The sequence below is a fragment of the Maniola jurtina genome, chromosome 23 (assembly GCF_905333055.1).
Source record: "Maniola jurtina chromosome 23, ilManJurt1.1, whole genome shotgun sequence".
NCBI classification, from domain to species: domain Eukaryota; kingdom Metazoa; phylum Arthropoda; class Insecta; order Lepidoptera; family Nymphalidae; genus Maniola; species Maniola jurtina.
The window spans coordinates 6,600,935-6,612,997 of record NC_060051.1 but is presented as its reverse complement, the minus strand read 5'-3'; the positions used below and the strand labels follow the sequence as shown (position 1 = coordinate 6,612,997).

At 36.7% G+C, this 12,063-nt stretch overlaps 1 protein-coding gene across 1 annotated transcript in view; it reads right to left on the bottom strand.

Moving 5' to 3' along the window:
- Positions 1 to 12,063, bottom strand: part of LOC123877406 — a 77,496-nt gene that overhangs the window by 15,514 nt on the left and 49,919 nt on the right. The window contains exon 2 of the mRNA XM_045924172.1: positions 5,961 to 6,128. Coding sequence (XP_045780128.1) covers positions 5,961 to 6,127 — 167 coding nt within the window. The 5' untranslated portion in view covers position 6,128. The remainder of the gene's footprint in view (positions 1 to 5,960; positions 6,129 to 12,063) is intronic.

Genomic DNA, 12,063 nt, shown 5'->3' with positions numbered 1-12,063 from the left:
GGAAAATCTTTTGCCCAATTATTATGGCAGATCCTTCGCCTTATCCTATCCTGTTAACTCGAGCGATATAATAAGGTTAATACCGGAGAAATAATATTGGGATAAGTAACATGTTTTGCGTGGGACCCTTTATTGTATTAGATAAACCAGACGTAAACAAATAAGAAATCAACCTTTACAATAACATAATATATATAAATTGGGCGTAATGACGGTTTTGGTATTGAAAACCTTTTTTTTTTTTTGTTGACGCTGGGGAATGCATTTACGCATCCCCCCCCCGGAAGCTAGCCAGCCAGCCGTGAGGCAGCCAGCCAGCTGCCAAAATATCAAAATTCTCGCATTATTTTACAATGGTGAAATCGGCCCTGTTTTAAATTAATTATGTAGGTAAATAAGTAACCAGTAAATAAAATATTATATCTTTGCATTGAATATTACTACTACTGCTACTAATTTTTCTTCAGCGTGTAAAGTAAGAAAAACGTCAGTGAATGAAAAATAAGTATAACTATAAGTTTCCCTATAATTTTTTACGCACCGACGCGACGCAAACAGACAAAGGCAACTTAAAATAAATTTTATGAATTTTGCTATAGGTAATACGGTTGAAACTGGTGTACTAAGAACCAAACACGGAGGAATCTTAATTAAGCATAAACATTTGTATGGGATGGCACTGGCTGTCCTACTTTAGGGGCCCTGGGACTCGAATATTTTGATTAATAAATTTTCATTTCACTCAAAAAGAGGGATATTATAAGTTTCACATGTGTATCTGTCTGTGGCATCGTAGCTCCTAAACTAATTAACCGATTTTAATTTAGTTTTTTTTTTGTTTGAAAGGTGGCTTGATCAAGAGTGTTCTTATAGCTATAATCCAAGAAAATCGGTTCAGCCGTTTGAAAGTTATCAGCTCTTTTCTGGTTACAGTAACCTTAATTGTCGGGGGTGTTATACATTTTTAATTTACACTTGTTTCATTTCAATTCGATAAATCACCCACTGTGCAAGTTCAAGGTCGACTTCTTTTATGTGGCACGTGTACTTTTAACACATAGCTTATAACTCCTGTCACAGAAATACAATTTTCGTTCTCAACTCACCAATTTGTGAATATTTGAGTAGGTAATGAATTTCATTTGATCCGTATCCCGACCCCCGAAGGTCGGAAAGGTTGGAATCTTACACGTGAAGCTAATGATGCCTATTCAATGAGCATTCTAACTTTGTGAAGGATTCATGTAAAAGGATATGTATTGGATTTGGTAAATGGTAATTATTATTATAGGTAGCTTACACATAAAATATTTTATCTACATATTTTTGTACTGACTATACTATTTTACTGACCGACGCATAAGAATGGACTAAGAGCCAGCGCGTGCCAGACCTTCGCTATTTTATAAAAGCTGAAAGTACTCTGCGTACTGTCTATACCACAGAGAGGAACGATCGGAAAGTAAGAGAAAAAACCGGCCAAGTGCGAGTCAGACTCGCGCACTGAGGGTTCCGTACTCGGGTATTTTTTCCAACATTTTGCACGATGAATCAAAAACTATTATGCATAAAAATAAATAAAAATCTGTTTTAGAATACACAGGTAAAGCCCTTTCATTTGATACCCCACTTGGTATAGTTATCTTACTTTGAAAATTGAAACACATTTTAATTTTTTTTAAATGATGTAACCACAAATTCGCGGTATTCAGATTTATTCCTGTATTTGTGCTATAAGATCTACCTATCTGCCAAATTTCATGTTTCCAGGACAACGGGAAGTACCCTATAGGTTTCGTGACAGACAGACAGACAGACAACAAAGTGATCCTATAAGGATTCCGGTTTTCCTTTTGAGGTACGGAACCCTAAAAATATCTGTTTGAACGGGCTAATCTTCGGAATGGCTGAACCTATTTTGACGGGACTCTCACAGACAAGTAGAGGATTAACTAAGGAGTACCATAGGCTATTTTTTAACCGATTTTAAAAATGAAGGAATTGTGTTTTTCTACCTATACACTGATATCTATGAGATTTCTGAACCCATTTGCGTATTTTTTTTTTAATCGATAGAGGAACTTTCGACATTGTTCCATAAAAAATTTGGATTCCAACTCCTTAATCCTGATGCTGCAGGGGATCTGATCAATCCACGCGGGCGAAGCTGCGGGCATGATCTAGTATGAGAATAAGTCACACAGGAAGGATGAAATATGAATTGTTTAGTAAAGATACAAGTATCAGCTGGATTATTTCAAAGATTAAATAAGGTAAGTTGATATAAGCGGCTTTGCAGTAAAGTTTCAATTGCAAACTGTTATAAATGTTCCTTTCATAGTTTACAGCGCGGTATTAAGAGGGCTCTCTCCGTCACTCGTTTCATACAATCGTAGTTCCAATTTCATTTGAATATTAAGCAACCAAAGTCCATGAAATTTTGCAGACATATTCTAGAAACTAATATCTATGTCTGTGGTTTTCCAGATTTCTGTTAAAATATTCGGTTTCAAAGTTACGCGGTCTTAAAAATTTCATACAAATCTTTGAGCCCCTGTAATTTTAAAACTACATATTTTTAGAAAAATCTAAAACACCACAGACACATGATATTAGTTTCTAGAATATGTCTGCAAAATTTCATGGACTTTGGTTGCTTAATATTCAAATGGAATTGGAACTACGATTGTATGAAACGAGTGACGGAGAGAGCCCTGTTAAAGTTGCGGCCGATATGAATCTGATAACGTCTGGCAAATTGCAGGGTATTAAATTATGAGAGACAAGTTTATGCCAACTCCTTTTATAGAACCTGATTAGATTTCTTGAGAAATAAAGCAGCGACAAAGATAGCTATAATCTTATAGGAAGGTTTTGCAGTTAGGTACCTACATAGTTTATTTTTAAAACAATATAAATTTTTCTCCCGCGGACTTGTTTTTTTAGGGTTACCTCAAAAGGTAAAATCACTTCGTTGTCTGACTGTCTGTCTGTATGTCGTGCCTGTCAAGAAACCTATAAGGTACTTCCCGTTGACCTAGAATCATGAAATTTGGCTGGTAGGTAGGTCTTGTAGCACAAATACAGGAATAAATCTGAAAATCGCACAAAGTAAGTTAACTATACCAAGTGGGGTATCATATGAAAGGGCTTTCTTTACCCGTAAATTCTAAAACAGATTTTTATTTATTTTATGTATAATTGTTTTTGATTTATCGTGCAAAATGTTGGAAAAATACCCGAGTACGGAACCCTCAGTGCGCGAGTCTGACTCGCACTTGGCCGGTTTTTTTTATTATCACCACTTTACACTTTACAAAATTAAGTACATTTAAAAATGATAGGGAGGCAAACTGGAAGCAAACAGTTTGCCGTTCACTGTTCTTCTAATGGGAACACGGCCTTAGGGACTTAGGGGTGAGATCTATAAACCGCACTCAGGCTTTGCTTAGACTTAATTCAGAGTTAAAACGAGACAGATGTATATCTCTCATAATAATCTGTCTCGTTTTAACTCAATCTTAAGTCTGAGCAAAGTCAAAGTGCGCTTTATAAATCTCACCCTTAGTATTATCTACTCATATTTGAACAAGCCTGCATTAAAATATTTGAAGAGCTCTATGTGAAGTATGTTGGGTCTATACATTCCGTAGGTACGTTGATACAAGGAATTTCGCAAATCATCTGAGGTGGAGTATTTGAAGGGATAACTTAGTACAAGAATTCGCTCCGAGCTAGATTGATTGGATGAGGTATTTTGCCTATTGCTTGCTAAGGAATGGATATAATATGGTTATATCGCCCTTTAGGTTAAAGTTTACATTCTGAAATTTAGCTTTAGGGGTTAAGTAACTTAGGAGTATCATTTACGCACCCTTGGTCTATGCCCTTGGTCAATAAACTTGATTTCGTCGAATTACTTAGTAAATACGAGCAACGAGTAAGAGCTATGATGCCTAGTGGTTAAAACGTCCTACTCGGAGGTTTACCGTTCGATCCCGGACAGGCACCCCTAACTTACCAGAGTTAGTTATATGTGTTCAAGCAATTAAATTTAATATCACTTGCCTTATCGGTGAAGGAAAACATCGTGAGGAAACTTGCATGATCGTTTTTACTTTTGAAAATAGCGCCATATAGCCGCCATAATGTTTTTTTTTCAAAAAATGTATAGACAAATCACTCAGGATAATGTTAGGATTCTAACGATAGGTACCCCAATACATCCAAATTTGGTCAGGCATTTAGAGGTTTTGGTGAAATAGGGAAACACACATACATACATATACATGTGCGAACACTTAGAATATTATAATATTAAAACTTAATTAATATTAAACTCTTTTTTTGGGCAGTCTATAGCAAGAATTTTTGACAAATAAGCAAAATCAAAAATTCAATTTTCATACGAAATTCCCGATAAGAAATTGTAATTGAAGTGGATTCTATTAATTAAAATCGGCTCGGCGTTAGCAGGTGAATAATATAGAGGCATTATTCATCGGGCATTTTCGTCATTTTTCAGCCACGTTTGACAGTTTCGTTCAAAGTTATGAATCGTTTCTATTAAAATTCCGCGACTAATTTAATATACCTAAAGCATACCTACAGACATTTCAAATTTTACAATAGATAGGTAGTTTATTGTTTTAGGACTGGTTCTACGATAGTCCTACGTGGTTCTACGCAGAGCGCTGGGGCTGGTTCTACGGTAGTTCTACGTGGCTCTACGCAGACCGCTGGGACTGGTTCTACGATATTCAATATTCAATATTCAATATTCAATAATCTTTATTGCGAATACGATATACGATATATACGATAGTTCTACGTGGTTCTACGCAGAGTACTGGGACTGGTTCTACATCAGTTTATCGCTGAATTGTTGGAAAGAAATTAAAAAATTAAATTAATCGACGTTGTTTGATCTGAAGGACTAGTTGGGAAACCTTCACTACATTTTATGATTCACTAGAAGATGCCCGCGGCTTCGCCCGCGTGGATTTCGGTTTTTAAAATCCCGTAGGAACTCTTTGATTTTCTGGGATAAAAAGTAGCCTATGTGCTAATCCAGAATATTATTATCTATCTCCATTCCTAATTTCAGCCAAATCCATTCAGTAGTTATTGCGTGAAAGAGTAACAAACATACACACACACACACACACACATACAAACTTTCGCCTTTATAATATTAGTGATTTACATTTTGGTCGCAAGCCCGAATTCCATACCCAAATCTGGCTGTGCGACCAAATGTAATGCCGGCATTAGTTTTGAATACGATATCATATAGTTCATTCTGATAATATTATGTAGAAAATCATTCACCTGTTTAGCGGAACGTTATTAGGTAGAGATACCTAATGGAAATGATTCAATTCGATTTCATTTTGAGTCCATTTGTGGACAAATATAGCTGTTTATATTTTTCATGCCGAATTTGCAATCGGATGGTTTTATGAAATATGTGGGTGTTGTTTGAAAGAGAAAACCTATTTTACGCCTACATAATAATATTATAGTTTCTTAGGGGCTTTCATGCGTAAAAAATGAGTTCTGGCGCCATTTTAACTTTATGTGTCAAATATCATGTCAAAAGTCTGACAAGAGGTGAGAATAATTCTCTTTCTCACCTCCACATATTTTTCAACTGGTCGCACATTGTTGGCTCATATCGTGGCCGCGGGGAGAGTATAGACTCCTCCTAGAATGATGAAACACTGAATGATAGCCACCGAGTTTATTTATAAATTCATTGAAGGTTTTCTACGAAAACACATTTTTATATCACCCTGTGAAGCAGCAATGTAGAACCAACCAAGCTCGGTGGCTATCATTCAGTGTTAGACACTGAGTAAGCGAATCACCACGCTGGTCTATGTGTCAGTCTTCTTCTTCTAGTCTACTGGGCATATGAGTATCCTGAGGGAGAGGAATAGATAGGCACTCTTTCTCACCTCCACATAGCTTTCAACTGGTCGCACGTCGGCTCGTCGGGCTTCATGTCGCGATCGCGTACCCTCGCGGGCCGCGGGGAGAGAATGGGCTCTTGGTCTATGCGTTGGGCCACTGAACAGGCGCATATACACACCGCCACGCTCCATACTCGCCAGATCGACCACATCCTGGAACAAGAGATAGAGGTTAAACTACAGGAATCAGAAAAAGTACCCATAAACATGTTAAAGAAGTATTATCTAGACAAGCGCACTCCATGTTAAACTGCATTATCACCTGCCCAGCCAAGCGATAGTCTATAAATTAAAAAAAAAAACCGGCCAAGTGCGAGTCAGACTCGCGCACAGAAGGTTCCGTACTCGGGTATATTTTGCGACATTTTGCACGATAAATCAAAAACTATTATGCATAAAAATAAATAAAAATCAGTTTTAGAATGTACAGGTAAAGCCCATTCATATTATGATACCCAACTTGGTATGATGATCTTACTTTGAAAATTTAAACACATTTTAGTTTTTTTTTTTCAATGATGTGACCAGAAATTTATGCTTTTCAGATTTATTCCTTTACTTGTGCTATAAGACCTACCTACCTACCAAATTTCATGATTCTAGGTCAACGGGAAGTACTCTATAGGTTTTCTTGACAGACACGATGGACGGACGGAAGGAAGGAAGGACGGACGGACGGACGGAAGGAAGGAAGGACGGACGGACGGACGGACGGACGAACGAACGGACGGACGGACGGACGGACGGACGGACGAACAGACAGACAGACAGACATACAGACAGACAGACAACAAAGTGATCCTATAAGGGTTCCGTTTTTCCTTTTGAGGTACGGAACCCTACGAAGTATGAGATTATCTCTGCAATGATGCGCAGTTAGGAGCTCGTATAAGGTTACAGTTTATTTTTCAATGGAAGCTAGAGTAGGTACTGTTAAAGTTCTATTGAATTATTCTCGAGCTTTGTTCGAACATATTATTAGAAATGTACTTACACAACAATATGTACATTGTGTTCATTGTATTGTGTGTACATTGATAATATTGTCTCGGAACGAAGCCCTTCGAGTAATTATGATTGAATTTCACCTACGGGTAAATTCATTTGAATTTTATGTGTTTTTTGACGTGACAACGTCTTATAATTCGATAGAGCCGGCTGCACGCACGAAAAAACATGACTCATGCGGCGTTACCTCGCTCTGAGGCGTTCCATGTAAGGCTTGAAGTGCAAGCGAGAGCGCGGAACGAGCGACTTTCATTGGAATACTAACCAATCATACTCAATGGAATTTTGTAGAAACATTCCGGGAACTAATATCTCTGCCTGTGGTTTTCCAGATTTCCGTTAAAATATTCGGTTTCAAAGTTACGCGGTCTTAAAAATTTACATACAAATCTTTGAGCCCCTGTAATTTTAAAACTACATATTTTTAGAAAAATCTAAAACACCACAGACACAGATAGTTTCTAGAATATGTCTGCAAAATTTCATGGACTTTGGTTGCTTAATCTATACTAATAAATAAAATTGGAGTGTCTGTCTGTAATTTCGAAATAACTACCTCATATTAAGCTCATAGGGTTATTTGAACGATACCTTAACTGAATCACACGTTTTTAAAATTTTTGTCTGTCTGTCTGTCTGTCTGTCTGTCTGTCTGTCTGTCTGTCTGTTTGAAAAGGCTAATCTTTGGAACGGCTGAACCGATTTTGACGGGATTTTCACAGACAAGTAGAGGATTGACTAGGGTGTAAAATAGGCTACTTTTTTAACCGACTTTCAAAAAGGGAGTTGTGTTTTTCTACCTATGTACACCGAAATCTCTGAGATTTCTGAACCGATTTGCGTAATTTTTTTTTTAATCGATAGAGGAACTTTGCGACATTGTTTCATAAAAAATTTGGATTCCAACTCCTCAATCCTGATGCTGCAGGGGATCTGACCAATCCACGCGGGCGAAGCTGCGGGCATCAGCTAGTTTATAATATAGATTAGGTAGGATTATAATATTTTCAATTTATACTTATTAAAATCCAATTTGATCCAACTCGGAACTGTCTACGGCGTTTAACACTACAATTTGTACAATAAGATAGAATAGCAAGTAGATGTTGTTCTCATTCTGTCCAACATGTCTCCACTCACCATACTGTATGGACAATGGATATGTTCAAAGTTTGCAACATGTCGGATAACTTAGACATCGTCGTATCCACGATCATCCCCTATCCACCGCGGTCCGTAACGTTTGTTTTTTAACCCCCGACCCAAAAAGAGGGGTGTTATGAGTTTGACGTGTGTATCTGTGTGTCTGTATCTGTGTATCTGTCTGTGGCATCGTAGCTCCTAAACTAATGAACCAATTTTAATTTAGTTTTTTTTGTTTGAAAGGTGGCTTGATCGAGAGTGTTCTTAGCTATAATCGAAGAAAATCGGTTTAGCCATTTGAAAGTTATCAGCTCTTTTCTAGTTACTGTAACCTTCACTTGTCGGGGGTGTTATAAATTTTTAATTTACACTTGTTACTATCCACCTTTAAAAGGTATGTGGTAATCCCCTCAAACAAGTGACTGAGTTCAAGTATCTTGTGTATATACGTGTCCGAATATTAAGTACTCCGCGACTTCGTCCGCGTGGATTTAGGTTTTCAAAGATCCCGTGGGAACTCGAGGCAAGCTTCCTCGGTACCAAATTTTATACAAATCGGTTAAGCGGATGGGTTTTTAGGAATCCCGTGGGAACTCTGATTTTCCGAGATAAAAAGTAGCCTATGTCTGTCCCCGGGATATAAGCTAACCCTGTACCTAAATTCGTCAGAATCGGTTAAACTGTTGGGCCGTGAAAAGGTTACAGACAGACAGACACACTTTAGCATTTATAATATTAGTATGGATAGGGGTATGGGTTTGATAAAAACTGCCATACCCCTTCCAGGTTAGCCCGCTTCTATCTTAGACTGCATTATCACATACCACCAGCTGACATTGCAGTCAAGGGCTAACTTGTATCTGAATAAATAAAAAATCAACAAAATATTCGCACCGACTGAAAATACGTTCGGGATACGACAAATATAAGTATCAACTGTACTATGAACGTTTTCATTTACGTCAAACATCCATAAAGCCTATCTCCCACCGGATATACGCGGGCGCGATCCGGATATTGCCTGTGGCAGCCCCGGAGCGGCGGCTCTGCTGTTTTATCTTCGCTACAAACCGCAACAAAAGATGAAAAATGGCCGGTTTTATTCTCTGTATAACGGATCTCGGACAAATAAAGCAGTTTTTTGGGTTCCGTACCTCAAAACGAAAAACGGAACCCTTATAGGATCACTTTATTGTCTGTCTGTCTGTCCGTCTGTTCGTATGTCGTGTCTGTCAAGAAAACCTATAGGGTACTTCCCGTTGACCTAGAATCACGAAATTTGGCAGGTAGTACAATTAAAGGAAAAAATCCGAAAATCGTGAATTTGTGGTTGACATCATAAAAAAAGTGTTCATGAACAAATAAATTAGTATTTTCAATTTTCAAAGTATGATAACTATACCACGTAGGGTATCATATTATGAAAGAGTTTTACCTGTACATTCTAAAACCGATTTTCATTTATTTATGTGCATAATATTATGTAGTTTTTGATTTATCGTGCAAAGTTTTGGAAAAAATACCCGAGTACGGAACCCTTAGTACGCGAGTCTGACTCGCACTTGGCCAGTTTTATTTTACTCAATAACACAACATCATTGTTGTTGTTCCTGTAAAAAGCCGTTATAGCCTAGTAGTTAAGGGGATAGAATGGAAAAGCAAGGCCGTAGCTTCTTAAATTCCCTACAAGAGACTTAAGAGGGGTCTCTCCGTCACTCGCTTCATACAAACGTAGTTCCAATGTCATTTGAATATTAAGCAACCAAAGTCCATGAAATTTTGCAGACATATTCTAGAAACTAATATCTATGTCTGTGGTTTTCCAGATTTCTGTTAAAATATTCGGTTTCAAAGTTACGCGGTCTTAAAAATTTACATACAAATCTTTGAGCCCTTGTAATTTTAAAACTACATATTTTTAGAAAAATCTAAAACACCACAGACACAGATGTTTCTAGAATATGTTCGCAAAATTTCATGGTTTTTGGTTGCTTAATATTCAAATGAAATTGGAACTACGATTGTATGAAGTGAGTGACGGAGAGACCCCTCTTAAATGTCGTAATTTAAACAAAGGAAAATGTCGTAATTTAAAGACAGAGGAAACTTCTTTAATTTCACTTAAAAGCGAACATTTCCGGTTGTTAATTGTTAAATTTTTTCTTACCCCTCTTAAAGGGAAAGGAAATGAAAGACTTTCGAAAAATTTAAGCTTTTGAAAGTCCGTTAATTCATTCCTTTTTGCAATCGCTTTCGTTATTAAAATTCTACCGGAATTTGACTTAACTTTGTTAAGACTTTCATGAAAAGCCGACGTGTTTTATTGTTTCAGCCACAAAATCCAAAACAGACTTGACTACATGATTGACTAGATACTGTTAGAATAGAATAGAACAGAATACTTAAGTCAGAATATAACAAAATAAAATGAAATAGATTTTTATTCAAATAACTGTTACAAATGCGATCGAACCGTTAAGTCTACCATCCACCATTCATATTCACCATTCATAGAATCTACCATTGCGGGTTCGAAATGCCCCCCCTTCTAAGAAGAACCAACTAGAAACTCGGCGTTTGCGCTTACTTTAATTTAATTTAATTTGCTTAATTTAATTTACCTACAAGGATAAAAAACTGGCCAAGTGCGAGCCGGGCTCGCGCATAGAGGGTTCCGTATTCAGGTATTTTTTGCCGATATTTTGCACGATAAATCAAAAACTATTAATCATAAAAATAAATAAAAATCTGTTTTATAATATACAGGTAAAGTCCTTTCATTTGATACCCCACTTGGTATAGTTATCTTACTTTGAATTTAAACACATTTTTTTTTTCTGCGATGTAACCCAAATTCACGGTTTTCGGATTTATTCCTTTACTTGTGCTATAAGACCTATACCTGCCAAATTTCATGATTCTAGGTCAACGGGAAGTACCCTATAGGTTTTCTTGACAGACACGACCGAACGGTCGGACACGGACGGACCGTTTTTTTTACGTTTTTCCTTTTGAGGTACTGAACCCTAAAAAGTGGCTTGAAATTTGTGTAGTCCACACGAACGAAGTTGCTGGTGGCATAAGCATAGGCTACTTTACAACCTAAATTGAATACTAAAATTAAAATATTTATCCAACTTAAATGTAAACTTGGTTTAGATTCTCATTTTTACTGATAGATATTTCTCGATAACATCGGTATAAAGCTTTGGAAATTGAAGCGAAAGGAAAAAGTAAACAATTCTTGATTTATTACACGTTGATTTTAAATAAATTCTGTGCTATATTAAGCTTTTTTCTGTAAATCTAATCAACCCTTCGTTTAAAGATGAACGCACACCTATAATAAGCACTGTGCGCACTGCATTACTTTAACTTTTATTTTCTTAAGGTTAAAGATTATAAGGTCCTTTCTGAGATTTTAATAACATAACATAATCGAATGAAATTAGGTACAAAGATAACTTGCACCTTGGAGATGGACAAATGCAACTTTTTATACCGGTAATAATTAAAGATCGAAATTTTACTATTCAAATTGTAATTTTAACTTTGATATCCATTATTCTTTATCAACATTTTAAAGGAAGCCTTTGTGCATTTCAGCTTTCTAGATCCAAGGGCTGGATGTTAATTAGTCACCCAGTCTTAATAATACGTTCAATTTTTTTTCAAATATCCTTTCTTTACGCCTCAATTCATGTTTATACATTATAAAGGGTACATTCGAAAACCAATAGATGGTTTTCCGAAATAATATCTGTATATTTTGAGAACCGATACAAAAGTTCGGCGCGTGCGGTGTGTGCTGCTAGATAAGCGATCAGATTTAATCAAGCTTTAATTTAAATTGAGTATTTTATTCACGTCCCGCCCGCGTGGGATTAAAACTCGGGCATTAGCAATTCAGCAGTAAATTGAGAGTGTAATTAGTGCT